The sequence below is a fragment of the Thermobia domestica genome, chromosome 10 (genome assembly GCF_964235325.1).
Source record: "Thermobia domestica chromosome 10, izTheDome1.hap1.1, whole genome shotgun sequence".
In the NCBI taxonomy this organism is placed as follows: domain Eukaryota; kingdom Metazoa; phylum Arthropoda; class Insecta; order Zygentoma; family Lepismatidae; genus Thermobia; species Thermobia domestica.
The window spans coordinates 130,515,260-130,533,265 of record NC_137463.1 but is presented as its reverse complement, the minus strand read 5'-3'; the positions used below and the strand labels follow the sequence as shown (position 1 = coordinate 130,533,265).

Genomic DNA, 18,006 nt, shown 5'->3' with positions numbered 1-18,006 from the left:
GTTAGGAACCAAAACCAAAAGGGGTAGAAATAAACCATTTTCAGTTTTAGTGTTGATCGTTATACCTAGGTAGAGTAAAAATCGTAACATATTGCGAGAAGCGGTTTTCTGCAATCATTTAAGCTTCCCAAGAATATATTCCTTCTCCAATTTAATTTCTCTACCAAAAACGAACTTGACAGAAGTCAGCTACTTCCGTTTTTAACATTGATCGTTATAGAACGAAGTGGTAACAGATAGCGAGAAGTGGTTTCCAGCAACTAATTATGCTCTCAAGAATATATTTCATCTCTACTTTAGTCCCTCTAATCAAACCGAAAGTGGAAGAGACCAACTACTTCCCATTTTGACGTTGATTGCCATGGATAAAAAATGCAATGGATAGCGAGAAGCTATTTTCTGTAATCATCCATACATAAGAATATATTCCAGCTCCACTTTAAGTTCTCTATTAAAACCAGAATTGACAGAAAATCAAACACTTCCGGTTTTTACAGTGATCACTATGGATCAGAAAAAGGTAATAGATACAGAAAAGAAGTTTTTTGCAATCGATTAAGAGTCCCAAGAACGCATTTTATTTCTGTGCCTAACTCTCTATTAAACTGAAAGCGGTACAAATCCAATAGAGGAGAAATTGGGTAAAATCACCTAAACTTGGCAAATTTCCCCATAAACATAATATTAAAAAATAATTTTACATAATAATTTTCATAATAAAAAGGGTTGGATTTTACTAGAACATATTTTCTCTCAGACTTCCCAGTGATTTACATTGTTTGGAGTTGAAATCAGTCACGGACGAGAATCTATATACTCCTCGTTTTTTCTAATATCAATTTCGTCAACATTCTCAGGTATTTATGGAATATAGCTCGTGCTTTGTGTGAAACTTGAGGTATTCCTATTATTTGAGATCGAAATTTGTCAGAGACAAAGAGATGAATTCGGCCCTCTTGAAAATAAACATGTTTAACTGCAACTTTTTTTCAAAATTATAAGTTTCTCACGAAGAATGATGTTGCTTGCTTCTAGGCTTTTCAATGGAGAACCTTTCTTGAGGCTGACATAAGTGAGGGGCAATGGGTCAAGTATTCTTTGGGATTTAAATCACTGAAGAGTGAGAATGTACATTCACCATTAACGAAAATTATATTCAACTATCAATTTCGTAAAATGTTTATTTAAAAACCGTGTAATTGTTTGAGACTTAAGATGCATTCCTGGACTTCCGTTGTGACTAAGCGGTTAGCATACGTGCTCTTGGCGTGGGAGACCCAGGTTCGATTCCCGGCGAGAGCTCATGTGGTTTGAATTCCACGTTAAGCTGTAGGTCTAGGTTTCATATAGTCTCGCCGCTGAAAGGGATGCTAAACTGAAATCGAATCAAATACCAAGACGCACTCATATTACTCTTTGGATGCATCATATAAATTTGAGATCATTGCGATGTTGATTTACAGAGCAATATATATGTTGATTTATAGAGCAATATATAACTATAAATTCACAAAGCTATAACCCGAAATCAACATGATGTATCCAGTTTGAGACAATTTATAGTTATATTTTGCGCAATTTCCATTGAAAAATTCTATAGCAGCTGGGTAACAATGATTATCATCATTAATACACACTACAGTCAAATCATTAATTACATTCTCTAAATTCAGATGTTCGTTCTTGTGAATACGTTGTATGGAAATAATTTATCAAGAGCAGTTATACTAGAACGCAATATGAAAATTTCTTTAACATTCCATGGAAATCTCTTTGTGTGTGTTGATAGAATAGGTGAGAATTAATATGTTATATGATAATAGTAAGTGAATTTCCATTGTATAAAATTACAGTAGACTTCCGAACTATGGATATTCAATACTAAAACTGGAAGTGGTAAATCTGTAACTTCTGGTGGCGATTGGAGGATAAGATCAAAGATACAACCTGGTCTTCGGATGTGAACTCATATCAAAAAGCCATTACTCGCTATCTCTTACTGTTCTTTGTTCTATGGTTGTGAATATTGAAACCAGAAGTAATAGTAAATTTCTACCTCTTCCGATTTTAGTAGAGGGATGCGAGTGAAGATGATATCTTTACTTCAGATGCTAAATCAATTTAAAAAAAAAAAGCTTATCGCTCTTTGTTACCGTTTTTGTTCTATGGTGATTACCGTTGAAACCGGAAATTGCTCATTTCTATCAATTTTGGCTTCAATATAATTAACGCAGGAAACCGAACCTATTCTTGGTACGCTGAATTGATACCAATAAACCACTTGTCGCTATTTCTTGCCATTTTCGTTCTATAACATCAACGTTGAGACTGGAAATGGTTAGCTTTTATCACTTCTAGTTTTGAGTAGAGAGTTAACGGAAGAGATGGAACCTACTCTTGGGACGCTGAATGGTTTCTAAAACACAGCTTTTCGATATCTCTTACCGTTTTGCTCCGATACCTGTCAACAGACGAATATGCCATTATATAAAACTTACGATACTTTGCATAGTATAGTTTATAAATTTAAGAAAGAAATATACTCACTGTTATGAATGACAATATTATTGAATACAGTAATTAATTTAATACATGAAAATGATATTATAAAATAAATGTAAATCAATACGTATGAACAAATGTATATGTGATATAATTGATTAATAGTAACGGATAAATAATTGATATTTGGTTAGTACTTGATAAATATGATTGGAACTTCGTAAAAAAGATGGTGTTTAGGTACCAATAAAGATATTGACATACTGTAACAGATCACAAGATACATGTTTAATGCTTCATATCTATAAGTTATTTTCTCCTGCTTCTGGCTGTGGTTATTATTTATAAACCGATACTACTGCACTGTTTAATCCTTATCAATTTGTTGTAAATAATTTACGCTATAGATATTATTTATCAGTAATCAATGTAATGCGTGAAAATTATAATAATAAATATTATATAAAGTATTTTTCGTATTCCACTCTAATATTATATCTGTAGCAATAGTAGAATTTTCGTAGAGTTGTGAATCAACTTCAGTTTCTCCAATCTACCCCACGATTTATACAATCTAATATTTATTCTGATTTTAAGTAAATTGTTAAATAACAGTCTGAGCTATCTAGTAATATTAATAGTAAAATAGTAACAGTTCCTTACTACTAATTTAATGCTATATTATGTATGCTAAAAAGAGAATGTGTGATTGAATCGGTGAGTGGAAAAAGGATATTATTCCAAAAATAAAGAAGAGCATTTCACGATAACAATTTCTTATAACTAAATGTTTAATCTCATTCTGGTATTTTAGGAAATGAAAGATTTTAACACGCTTTAAATGCCCATACATTTTTATTTATTTATTTATTTATTTATTTGTATAAGCAACAGTTTTTCCGGTAAGCGGTTTTATTTTTCGTTTTCCATAAGCGGTTTTATTGTGGAACGTTCGCCTTTTTCCACTCACAGATCTTTCTTGTGAAGTCATAAGTATGGACTCTGGTAAGATACCGAACAGTTAAGTAGACGAGCTTTTTATTCACCTTTAATACATATTTTATACTTTTAAATACATTTGCTTTAAACTTTATATGTTGTGTTACGATTTTTGATAATATATAGTTTAAGTAAAATATAACAACGTCAGTACCAGGCCCTTCTTATAACAATTTAATTATGTACACATATCACTTGAATACAATCAGTCTCGAACCCTGTCCGTGCTACTTCAGTTACAGTATGTGCTGTATGTAACTACTAAAAGACATTCTTAAAATTTTGATACAATTAAATTTTAATACAGGTGTCTGCAGACGTATCGTTACACGTTATGGTGTACCAAATGGAAAAAAGAATGGAAGCCATAAATATAGCTAACTAGCTGATTGATCTATACGATGCTGTGGCATTATTGAAGTTGTGCTAAAAAGATTTTGAAATTCACGGATAAGAAGTTTGCAAACATTAAGCCAATTAAGAAATTGTAAAATAACTGTTACTTTGATTTTTTTAAATTTTTTTTACTTTTTATTTTTTTTTATATCTGTAATGGGACGAAGATCTAAGCAATCAGGTCACAGACTTAAAATTGAGAAAAATATTAGGATTTTAAGGTAAAAAGAAATCAAACAAAAACTTCTTATCAAATTTTTCTGCATAAACTATAAACATTTTCAGATTTCATTTATTAAATTACAAATAATGGAAAATTTAGCATTGTCGTCCTGTAATTTTTATCTGGAAACACACCACATTAATTCCGAAGGATGATTAAAATTATAGACACTATTTCATTCTAATAAGAAGATTTCGCTACATTTTATTTTTAACATGGATTCTTTTACGCAAGAAAATTATATTACAATACAACCATCCAGTTCCAGTTAGTTCATGCACTGCAATTCTAAGTATCCAAACACACTGGGGACAAATGGTGCACGTGCCAAAGACTTAAGCAGAAAACACAGGTGATTTAAGGGGCAAAGACTGTGCAGGGTAAACTACCACATGCCCATTCAAACGGGAATATAGAACAAATCTTAAGCAAAACGAGGGTGTAATAATTGAGGGTCTAACTTGCTAACTTTCCAAACTCGTCTCATAAATGATAACAAGGAAATCTATTAATGCGGGTTGCACAAAAATAGCTTCTATAGTGCTTCATGTGCAGTACCTATGCTAGGGTGAGGCCAAGTAATCAAACAAATAGATACGCACGTAACTTTTTGTTTTCAGCCACTGAAACTACTCACTCGGTTTACAAAATACATATTAACACTGAAAACAAGTCTCCATGGCTTTATGGTTAATAATATCATTGATATATCTTACTACGTAACATCTAGTAACATTATTTAATATACTAGGAAAACAAGAAATTTAATAACTTTCTCTCATATTTCTTGTCTAAAATGAGCTTTCAAAAGTAATCTACACGATTCTTGCCTGTAATAAACTTAAGCAATAACACAAAAGGCAAATAAAATATACATATAAAACTGTAATATCCCTTAAGTGTTAATTTCATGTCGCAAATGTTTGAACTTTATAGTGAGTTTTATAAAATAATACATTTACTCAGCTATATTTAATTAAATACAGCAAGTTGAAGAATTCTGAGAATCCAGCATCAGAATTTTGTACATAAAAGTGGTTTTACGAAGATGTACTAGAAGCTTATTTGATATAATTCTACCATAGATGAGAACAAGATCTTGAAGAAGGGGTCTTCCGAAGAACTTTCAGAAATGTTATTAGTCAAAGGGAATGAAAATGAGCAATATCATCACTTCCTCTAGAAGCAAAAATCAGGGAATAAATTTAAAAGAAAGGAAACTAATGATTTCAAGAAAACATAGTTCTCTCTTTCCCGTTTATTGTAGAAAATGAAAGAATTTTATCTAAATATGAAAGAATATATTATATTTTCTTAAAATACACTTTTAACTGCAACATTAAATTATATTTTAAAATGCAAATTCTACGATGAGTAAAACGATATATTGTTTTTGCTATGAGAAATTAAAATGAAAGTTTAGTTTGTTTTTGCTGTTACTTATTTGGAAATTTACATAAAAAGAAAATTACTTTTAAGATGTATGTGTAGACAGAAAATGTATAGTAAGGTTTAGACCGAGTCACTGAATCTTTTGAAATCCATCAAAGTAACATAAAAGCAAAATATTGCTGTGATAAGAAGGAAATTTTTCAGTATTGTTAATCTATATCATTTATATTTTCTTCTTTTAAAACCGGAAATCTATAATCATGAGAAAATTATTAAAGAGCATTTCTATTAATTCTAAATGGAAACTTAAATAAAACAATATTTTCTCGGAAGTATTAATTATCTATAATCAACAAAATGACGGGATAATAGAAAGGAAAGCATTAGTTGAGTATTTATGTTATTATTCCCACATCCAATATATCACAAATGCCGTTCATCTAATATTGCGATGAGAGTGATAATATTTCGTTTCCTCAGTATTGATAACAAAGTACAATGAACATTTGATTTAACAGGAATATTATAGCTACAGAAAATACAATAACGAAAATGAAAAGGTAAATCGCAACCTGTAGAGAAGACCTGCAACCCAGGTCTCTTGAAGGAACAATAGTGTGTCCCGCACTTTATAATATCGGTCTTAGTTAGGAAGGTAAAGTAATAATAATAATAATAGATTAGGTGAAAGAAATGCAATTTCATAATATTATAAAATGTGATAATTTCTAGGAAAACAAAAGAGTAATTTAAATATATATACATATTGATATAAGAGTCGAGAGGAGTATTCGATAATACAGCCAGAAAGAAAAATAATGGGATCGAGAATTTATTTGAAAAGATCGATAGTATAACATTCTGAGTGTATTTACATATAATAAGTGAATACTTTGAGTAATCACAAAAGAAGTAAATGTTATGACAATATAAGGCACGGAGAACATAATGTCAATGTGTTACAAGTTTAATTAATGCCTGAAAAATAATAATAGCAAAAACAAAAGATAACTTATATATATATGTCAGTACTTCAGTAAATTCTCGTAATACACAGCGGTATTGATTGTGTGTGTTAACATTCTTGTTTATAATGACTCCTAAACACGCTAGTAAAGCTGTCATTCTATATGAAAGCCCTTTTGAGTGGTTTAGTTATTACTACCGGAATGTTGCAGATACATAAAAGAATTTATAGTTATTATAAAATGTATAATACAAAAAGGAATTAACAGAAGATTCCAATGAAGAATACTGAGATAACACTAGAACAGTAAGCTAATCTCCTCTCAATAATTACAATATCAGTGTAAATAAAATAAGCTGTTGTTTGCTAACCATCTAATTTACTGTTCATAGGGCAATAGGCATTTTTTAACTTAACGACAATGATACTCGTGTGTAGTGAATGCATTCATTTGCTTATTTAAATGTTGTTTTGCAGGGTTAATGTTTCCGGATTGTTTTAACCAAAGATATCAGCACCAATCTTTATATATTTGAAAGTTAGATATTCAGAAATAAAACTTTACTTAATTGCTTTAATAACTATGTATATTTTGATACAAAACAAAAGCTTGTTACCTTCTGTAAAGCATCCAAAACTTTATCTGGCATATGATCTTGAATCATCACTGGCGAAATGAGAACTTCATCGAAATCTGTGTTATTTGCCCACAAAGCCTGATAAACGGGTTCATGTTTATTAAGTACTTGTCTAAAAAAGAAATAAAATTGAATATGTAATACAAGTCTGAAAACTCTATAAAGTTCATGATTTCTATTAATGTTTGCTATTAATAATAATGCTATTATTCGCTATTTTATCATACACATGCTGCGTCTCAAATAATAAAAAATAGGTGTATAAATAGAGATATGTCAGAATTTCACAATTAAGAATTATATCTATAATTTAACGCATTATACAGGAAGTCCAAAAGTGTGGAATAATAGAATTATGTAAAACATAGTCAAAATGACTTCTTTGTAACACAAGGCAAGTAGATGCTGCAATTTTACCACCAATTGATGATGATAGAATCAATCCGTCGAAGCATCAGATTCTGCATACCGAGTTCTGCATATTAGTATGTTTCCTTTCTATTATGACTCCAGACTATATTGGATGTCCTACGTAAATTAATGTCATTTAGAATGATATAAATTTAATTATTCTAAAAGAAAAATATATTTCCTTGTTAAATGCATTTTTCTCAATAAAATTTTACTTGCTTTAATTTGAAAACTTTGTTATTTACTGTATTTAATATTTAATAATAACTGTAATGTTTCTATGGTCCCTGATACCTTCCTCAACAGAGCCAGGTAATTATGCGCAACCCTCTAAAATGCAAGAGGAAAATGTGTAAAGTGAGATGGATTGGACGTGAGTTGTCTGGATCTGTTAAGGAAGGTGTCAGGGAACATGTAAACAGTATAATTAATAATACATTAAATATTAAACGCAGTAAATAAGAGAGTAACTTTGCAAATTATTATAAACATGAATCAATTCATATCCTTAAATAAGTATTTCACTTGCTTTAATAGTTTTCATATAATATAGTAATGCTATTATCAAGTACTAACGGTGATGTTTTGGATACCTTCTTTAATTAATTTTAAAACAAAAATAGTTAGAACTTTGTTCGGCGTAAGGGAATATATATTTAATGAATTTAGTTTCAGATTCTATATATAACTAAATTGTATTTTAACATTGTTCCTCAAATTATAGCTTTACTCGAGCAAACATTACAGTTTAACATTTAGTCACTCTCTTGTTTCCAGTTCAATATGACCAACCATTCATAATTCTCAAGAAGCATTTGTTTTATCTGTTCATATATTGAGATTTCTCCTTGGATGGATAAACTATTTTAGACAATCTTTTCAATATATTTGAACGCTTATTGTATTTCTGAGCTTGGTTATTCAAAATGAAAAGACGATCGTTATCATTAAAAAAAATCTTCTATATTGTTTCATTCTGGGTATTTATTTATTTGTCAACTGTAGTTCAACATTGAAAGTAAAATTACCTACCATAAAACTCTCTTTCCTGCTTCAACCTTACTAACAAGGAACGGACATGAACGTTTCATTCGGACATCCAAATCAAACCTAGTTCATTCAATAAACATAACAAAGGTATGTTTATGTACAAAGAATTAGGTGCCATGGACAACGGAATAAATCCCTGGGACCCATTAGCCCTGTTAGTATAAAGAAAATCTAGACTCGCAGTGAAATAGCTATTGCATCAACAGTGTTTATTGGAAAGTCATGGTTTATAGTTCATTCTCTTCAGCATGAAACAAACTTTCCAGAAGTGCTATGTATTGGGCCCATAACATACTTGAACAGGGAAAATTGGAATAATGTCCGTAAAATTCCCTTCAGAAATCCCTTCCATCAACTTTAAATCCCTCTGGAGTGGGCCTTCGTAAAAGCAAACAATCTAAATGTATTTCGAAAAATACTATAGGGGATAAGAAATGTGTGTACCAAGTTTTGTATTGATAAACGGAATAGACATAAGGGAAAAGCTTGTATACCAATACACGCTTTCCACTTATACCTATTGTCTATCAATACAAAACTTGATACACACATTTCTTATCTCCTATAGTATTTTTCGAGATACATGTGGACTGTGTGCTTTTACCCGGAGCCATTCCAGAGGTGCCCAAAGTTGATAGAAATGAAGGAAATTTTCCCGACATTCTTCCAATTTTGCCTGTTCAAGTACGTTATAGGCCCCAATACATAGTACTTCTGGAAAGTTTGTTTCATGCTGAAGAGAATGAACTATAAACCATGACTTTCCAATAAACACTGTTGATACAATAGCTATTTCACTGCGAGTCTACGATTTTCTTTATGCTAACAGTTAATGGACCCCAGGAGCTCACTCTGTTGTCCATGGCACTTATTTTTTGTGTATGAACATATCTTTGTTATGTTTATCGAATGAACTAGGTTTGATTCGGATGTCCGGGTGACACGTTTATGTCCTTTCCTTGTAAGTAACTAATAAAATTTATGAAAGCTTGTGTGAGTACTTCTGATTGAGTCCAAATGCAATATCTAGGACTGCTGTTCTTCATCGACAGACGAAGGTCTCTTGCATGTCTGAAGGCAAATTAGAATTACTCATGTATGATCCCCTGCTTTCGAGACCCAAGTGTAAGAAAACGTGAAGAAATATCGCTGATACTTTTAAAACCACGAAGAAAACCTTTTTCTCGACGAGAAACAAGTCGTAGTTGGAAGCAAACAACTTCTAGTTCATCTCAAATTTCTGACTGCACCTTCCTCAGACCAAAACCACTCATAATCACATGATCATTCTCCTTCAACGAAGTTCTTCAAGTTACATCGAAGGAATTCATAACTGCTAATTAGCACATTTACTTTTATCATCTATAGAAGAACAGCTTTCAACTCCCAAACCATCCCTACGCTATTCACAAAGCTTGAACCTATCTTACACCCATAAAGTCATTTTACATGAAACTGGTACTGTATTGTACCAGATTAGGGTTTACGTCAACTAGTAAAAATTCAAAATGGTACCAATTTAAAAACAAACAAATAGAAAGAAGAAGGAGAATATCTACCCGCAATTTATTACTGATGTTTGAAACTAACGCTTCAGTCCAATTTCTGAAGTTTTCCAGTCAAAATTACCACTTCTATCCAAGCGAACGCCTGTATGGACTTTCAGTGATGGCGATTTCATAACCACAGAGCAAGGAACAGTTTCAACACGGTCATATATATATCTTACCCATGTCAATCCCATTAAAAATGCCACCGAGCCTACATACATTGTTTAATTGCCAAACTCTCATCCATTACCTACTTCAAAATGAAGATTTCACATATATATTATTGTCATCATCGAGTTGAGCCTTCTCGATCCCTTCGGCTCTCTCCTTACGCTGCAAGAACTCTTTTGTTAATTTTCATTCATTCCAAACATTCTTTCAAACTCAAAAAACAGTCATTACTAAATCAGCCTTTTATCTGAAACCCTATCAATAGCAATTATTCCACTCGCACCTATCAATGTAAAAGTAAACTTATTGTTATTGATTTAACAAACCACAGACCCTCTCCCATTAAGCGTCACACCCTTCATTTAAACCAGTATATCTACAACAACTCCAACAACAGAATATTTTTCATCTTCATATTCAGTTCTTTATTGTTCTGATAGTAGTCATATACTGTTATATTCAGTAACAATACATTATCATATCTATTGTCGAAATATTAAGATCACTAGACAATGATTACTTAGTCATCCCCCGAATCAATACTCCAGCTGCCACGTATAATATAAAATAAAACTATAAGTCTCTACTTTGAAACACAATTATGTAAAAACAGACTGGCACAAATATCGTTCTATATCACAGAGCAGTTTTTGTATCAATATCACCACAGTTTTTGTATCAATATCAGTTTTTGTATCGATGATTTATACACTATATTTCATCCTTACGTAATATCATCCGCGCTGCTAAATATGCAGTGTGTAAGTGGCTTGCACTCCAATCGGACTAGTTTACCTCCTTACAGAATCACACTTCTCCAAAAGCTCTCCAGATTATTAGATAAAATACAATAGAGTCCATGATCAGCAGTTCCTATCACTATATAATAAATTCCAGTGCATGGCTAAAAGTGAAATATCGTAGTCCTAAAACGACTAGACCGATGGTTTTCTTGTGAGCAGTTACACATCGTAAAAGAAAATCTACGAAATACTGAAACTTCTTTCAAAATCCTTATTTAGTAGAACACGTACCACTTTACCGTATCGTATTCTATTTAATGGCACCGCATTACAGATGCAGAAAAAATGAATTTTAGCTACCCATTTCAAGGACGTTTCCACCCTAATTTCAATCCTTTTTGCTCATTCATCTCACCGTTACGCGACAGTGTTAGAGCACTAGTTGTAGAATTTGAGGCATGTGCTGCACGGTCAGCTACAGCCACAACAACATCCTTAACAACTTCCACGGGATGGCCCTCCTTTCTCTCGTTGGTGCAACACTTAATTCGCTCGATTTCTCGAACTTTTACATCATTTTCTTTAGCTCATTAATTTAATGGGCCCTCGTCTAACTGTAAGCCAAGATCAGAAGCCATATACCCTGTTGTGGACGCTGAGCTGTTCTGGCGATATGGGGAAACGTGTACGTGCGGGAAGCTGGTGTCCCGAAAATTTTCAGACAATGTAGAAATACAATTCTAGGTCACGAATGTACGATGCACTAGTTATACATTTCTGAATAAAGACCAGAATCAATTGGAATGTGCAGAAAATATGAGGCGCCTAGTATCAAAATCCGCCACATCCATTTCGCTTAGTTTCGAGTAATCTCGCAAACCGTGCAGTGAAGCTCCATATACATGCGTACAAAGTCCCATATTTGAAACTAGCTTTTTGGTATGAAATATTAAGCTTTTAAATAAAATTCTGTTTCCATGGAATTTCTTTAGATCAAACATATAACAAGCGATATATAACTCAATTTCGGTAAAAAAAAAAAAAAAAAAAAAAAAAAAGCAGCTTTTGATGCTAGGCACCTAATATTACCTCAATCATACCAGAATCCAAGATGTAAGTCCTGTAAGGAAAATCTGAATATATCTTAGATTTTCTCACTTATCATCATGTCTACGGACATCACAATCATCATTGTATCCCAGAGAGAAACAACTCTCATCGCAGAGTATCTATATCTCTATCGCGTCGCCACTGAAGTCTGCCGAAACAACACCAAAGCCATTCTCGGTGGTGAGCAGCTGTCAGACGTAAGTTTAGAAGGGATACATGGGAATTTCTACTCGTAATGATCTCTACAGACACACATACTATAGTGAGAATTTCGTTCGAATCTAACTTTATGAAGGTGGTGATCTTCAAAGTTAAGTGTTTTCACCAGCGTATATACCATATACCGATTAGTCATTACATTGACCACTAATGTCTTCGGTGATGAATCAATTTTATGATGTGGTGATATATGTTTGTTTGTATCTGGTACCATAATCACAATAGCATGTTTGTCATCCCATGTACATTTAGGTGTGATGATAATTTTCCTATTCGAAGCATAAATGTTAGAGTGGATTAATGTATGATAAATCTGAAAGTCATTGTATTCACTGAAATTAACAATCACGTTCTTCGTACCTTGATAATCCAGACTGTGTGGTACGGTGTATTGTCCCGGTCATCACTTGCAGAATGAGGCAGTTGACATGAGGGTGCACTTGGTCAATACGTTCAGATACTTGACAGTTGTTAGAATTGTTGTTATACAAGAATAATGGGCCAATAAAACATTCCCACAGCATCATTTTGCCACCACCAGCCTGTCTGCATAACAGTACACCCAGGTGCTATATTGTACAGTAATAGGCATATGGCACTGACATCATAAATTTGGATTCTTTGGTATAGGGAACGGGTTTCAAATTATCCATACCCTAATATCGATGATCTTGTGCCAATCTTATTTATTACTGGCGATGAAGTGCAATAGTATTGGTACTGCACTTGCTCTACTGCTCCGCAGGCTATATGTGCTGCAGTTCGATAAACTGCGTACCATGAATCACGAGAGGCACGAGAACATCCAATAAACTGCATCGTTTCAGAGTTGCTTTTTGCAAAGCCACGTCATCATGATTGCCTCTTATCAAATCCGTAACTCTATTGAAAACATATCTGAGAATTACACCCTGTAGGGAATACCCTCTACACCTATTGACAATTAATGAAATATGCACTTCTGGATTGTGTATGCCTTTCTTCCTTTACGCTGATAAGGACCACCATCCACAGTCTCTCGCATTAGAAATAGGGCCTCTCGAAATTTGGCTTTTTCGCGATTTTGGGCAGCCCTAGCTCTGAAACAATGTACCTGTCGCCATAGGTACATATGAACTTTTTCTCTTATTTTGATGTGAGGAATCACCTCTTAAAGTTTGTCAGTACAGTTCATTAACACCCTGTGTATATATATATATATAAATAGATAGATAGATATGTGTGTGTGTGTGTCTGTGTGTTCCTCTTCGTTCATCACCGCTCTCAATTCTCTCAGTACGAACATAATATTCTGTTGGTGTGTACGTTACAAATATATAATGTTTTTTTAAAAAAAAAAAAGAAGAAGAAGAAGAAGAACTTGACATCGTATGCAAGTCAGTTCTTAATGATCAACAGGAATTAATATAAATGGTTAGAAAATATCAAGAACAAGTGTTGTTAACAGCAGAATGTTTGTTTCATATTTGCAACTTTTAAAAATACGGGACTAGAAATAAAGCTTGAGCTTCATAATATTCAATACTCAATTTTATGAAATAGTTTTCTACTGTTATTTCATATTAACTGTACAGGACTTATATTTGAGATATTTTCTGTTAACAAACAGCACTTTTATTTTCAATAACATAATTCTTAAAAGAAACGTGGAAAATATTTCTACCTTCTAATATATTTTAATAGACCATGATTTAAAGTGTTATTTATACATATTTCATCTTAATATTGTTAGCTATGACTAAAAGACGCACAACAAATCGTTATTTACACGATAACTAAGAGTTCAGAAATTTATCTGAACTTTTTAAATTACACATTACTTTGTACATATTTGGAGTGTTTTCTGTTTCCAGTTCTAGAAATTTTCATGTGCATTAAGCTTAAAATTTAACATTATTCACGAGAACCGACGTTAGTGGTTATATTACAAGAAAGAAAATGCTTATAACAGTTGAAGAATTAGTTTCATACAAAAAGAGAAAAAATCATAAATGTATTTTATACAAAAAATGCTAATTTACGATTTGATGAAATCTGGATATACCTCTACTTCAGAAAGCATATAGACAATCTTTCTTTTCTTTCAAACTGAGTACGCCTACTACTTAAAGCATCATATAATCCTACACAAAACAGCCTAAATAGAGCAGTAGAGGGCAATAGAGAAAGATTCCTAATCATGCTATACTTACACAGGTACGAGAAAGGTACAATGGTATATAAAATACACGAGGAAAAAAGTACGACATATCGTAATCCAAATTCTATACAATAGCTACACAGATTTTCCAACAGTTAGAAAGATTTTGGAATTATCCCATTTATGCATAGAAGTCGATATTCGAAGACGAATATGTTTCTTTTATCAATATGTAAAAAATTTCTGTCAGATTGTCTTGAAATATTTTGCACTCAAAGATTTAATATTTGAGACTATTTCAATACATCGAAATGCTTAAGAGCATGTATCCATGCCCTAATAGCCTGCATATGAAAAAAAATGCATTCTTTTTCATTTTATAACTTCATGGATTAAGAAGCCCATCACTGCAGAAACGAAAGCACCTTATGAGATTCTACACTGGACCAATCACACTAAACAGGATTGTTACTACCAACTTCCCTAAGATCCCGTTTATACAATCTTCCAATTTCTGCCAATTCAAAGATGTTTTCCCGAGGCTTTTCAATTCTTTGTGTGTTTTCAATGCATGCAACTACGCTGCTCGTCTTGCGGTTCTTTTTATGTCATCTAATATAAGAATTCAATAATATCTTTATGCCAAATCGTACATATGGTGCGAAATTAATATTTGTATTTTTTTTTTAAATACATTACTACTATTAGGTATTTCAATAATATAAAAGATCAAGGACACTCTACTTCAGAATTGGATTCTATTATATAAAATTATTACATGAAGATAAAAAGGATGTACCAGTAATATTGGTCTCAACAAAACCAGACAATGTGTTAGATTTTCCTATACATTTAAGTGACACCAATTAAACAAACTTGAAAAGAATTTGCGAACTTCATCAAATGAGATACATTTTTGTTCCGTTTCAAAGAAAAGAGTACTTTCTAAAAGGAAAAGAAAGAGTACTCTTTAGTTATCAGTTGTGTGAAACACTACATGCATGATTTTAATAGTACAATTTCCCCGCAAAAAGTATGTTGAAACCACGTAATTCAAATGAAAATAGCAGTAAATTACATTTCAGGTTTGGTCCACGTTTTAGTGATGCTATCTTGATAACAGATGTAAAATCTCTCGTAATTAGAATAGTAATCAGTATTGTTAATAATATTGTTTTACCCCAAAATAATCAGTCCATAATTATTTTGAGATACTTTGGATGATAATACCCTCCTACTTCTTTATATTTTCAAAAATTTCAGGCAGTAACTTAATATCGAATTCTATGCAACATTTCATTCATGCACTGGAACATAAGGAAAAATTAATTCTATGAAAAGTCAGTGTTGTCAATGAACCAGATGAAGACTATGTCTTTCCTTGTTAGTATTCCATGCATTTAAATAGAAGAGAATACAGATTAGAATTTTGATTGACTCAGGAAGTGTTATCATGCATATACAAACACATGGAATATGGTTTACGAAAGTCAACAGGAGGATAGAACCATGAAAGAACCCATTTAAAAATTTATTGCTGTATTTGCTACATACCTCCATCTTTTTTCATATTTTTGCCTACAACAGAAAACGTAAAAATACATTATGATAAAAAAACTTTGTCATACTTTCAAAGCGTATTACATAGTTTATTGTTTTTGAAACAAATATAAGAATTGTCACAAATATTAGTTACCCTGACTTTATTAGTGCAGAGTCGGCAACTATGGTAATAATGCTAATGCTCTTTGAAAGTTCTTGAAACGGAAATAAATTTTAAGTTTCCTATGGAAGCATATTTTTCAAGAAACTTAAGGTTCTCAAATAAAAAAAAAAAAAAATACATATGGTACTTCACATATTTACTCTGCTTTTTTTTTAAATAAAAGTATAATGTCTTAATCTAATTATTTTCATTGAGTTCATTGTAAAATTGTCAAGATATTCACATTTAATATACTTCTAATTGCATTTAGAACTATTATAATTTCTCTGTACATTTTCCCTGCAAGTTCTTTTAAAAATCTTTTGAGAATTTGATGTTCTTAATTTGGTGAATTGAATTCTAAGTGTTCACGCAGTTTCTACTGAATACGAAGCTAAAAACGATTCTAAGCAGTTATACTCATATATATAAAATTCGAAACAACATTGCAGCTTTTAGTTTCGTTTTATCATGCTAACATATTTTTAAATCTTTCACGATAACACAATGTGTATTTTTTTCCTTCCAAAAGAACGGTTACTTCAGCTCATCTAACAAGCAGTTTAGTCATACAATATGTGAAAGTCCTATAAAGCAGTGTGGTTAATAGCGTGATATTATATTAACATAATGGACACCAAACAGGAAAACTTTAACCTAATCTTTAAATATGGATTTCGGTAACTTCATCATAGATCGTTGTTCGATGAAACACAATAAAATAATGGTGGAACTTTTGATTGAAAAATGAAAAATACTATAACAAAGAACATTTCTTGATTAGTATATGTTGTATTGAGATTTTGTTTAGACCAAAGAATCAACATTAGTTTTTCCAGTAGTAAACTATGGTACTCACTAATTTAAGCATTGGATCCCTTAATATTAAAAGATAGTTTAATGTAAATATCTTCTTCTAACATATTTTCTTCCAATAATTTAAATGCATATAAGTTTTGAATGTTTCTATAAACTCACTCTTTGCACCAAATATTGTTTCTCAAATATTTATAATTACCTTTCTTTATAAGTTTCACATTACTTGTTCCCTATCGATATACCGAAAATCTTCCACTCATTTTATCCGAACTCCCTAATGTGTTTTCACTTTTATCCTTCAGAAACTGAACTTAAATTCTCTGACAAATTTGAGCGTTTTGATAAGGTATGAACACTTGTAAAATCTTTTAAGGCAATAGAATAGCTCTAAGTACCGCACTTTAGAAACTCCTAAATATGCTCGACTTATGATGGTCTTACGTAAATCACAGAAAAGCTTACATTTCTTAGATACTTACTCTCCTTTCTTTGGGTGGTGTCGCACAATGTGCATAATTTTTCCGGGTGGATAGAGGGGCTGATGGACTGTTAGCGCTATACTGCTATCACTTGGATGCATTGCAATTTCTCTCATGGCGTCCTTATTTTTGGTGCAATCGAAGTTCTCGATGTTTTCTTCTGCACTTTTGCATCCACAACAGAACACACTGGATGTAATAGTTTTCCACTACAAGTATAAGCATGCCATTTTATATAATAAAGAAATAGATAAAACGGAGAGTTACAGTAAATAAAGTCATTACACAGACATTTGTATACCAGTGAACAGTGTTCATAAAGAAATTTGGAAACTTAATCAAATTCAAAATTTTAAAGCATTTTCTTCTTCCTACAGAAATTCTAAATAAAGTAAAATGTAATTATAACATACACATGTATAATAAATATTAATTGTAAAGATAGATTCAGGTGTTTAAACATACTGATATGTAATTATGTAAAATCACACA

The 18,006-nt window shown here is 31.9% G+C and overlaps 1 protein-coding gene across 3 annotated transcripts in view; it reads right to left on the bottom strand.

Annotated features, from left to right (window-relative positions):
• Window positions 1-18,006, bottom strand: part of inaE (inactivation no afterpotential E) — a 703,344-nt gene that overhangs the window by 22,597 nt on the left and 662,741 nt on the right. For 2 of the 3 annotated variants that reach the window (XM_081728566.1, XM_081728569.1), the window contains exons 12-14: window positions 17,515-17,723; window positions 16,066-16,089; window positions 7,097-7,229 (exon numbers count right to left, since the gene is read on the bottom strand). In XM_081728566.1, the coding sequence (XP_081584692.1) occupies window positions 7,097-7,229; window positions 16,066-16,089; window positions 17,515-17,723 (366 nt within the window). The remainder of the gene's footprint in view (window positions 1-7,096; window positions 7,230-16,065; window positions 16,090-17,514; window positions 17,724-18,006) is intronic. The other variant, XM_081728568.1, reaches the window with a different exon arrangement.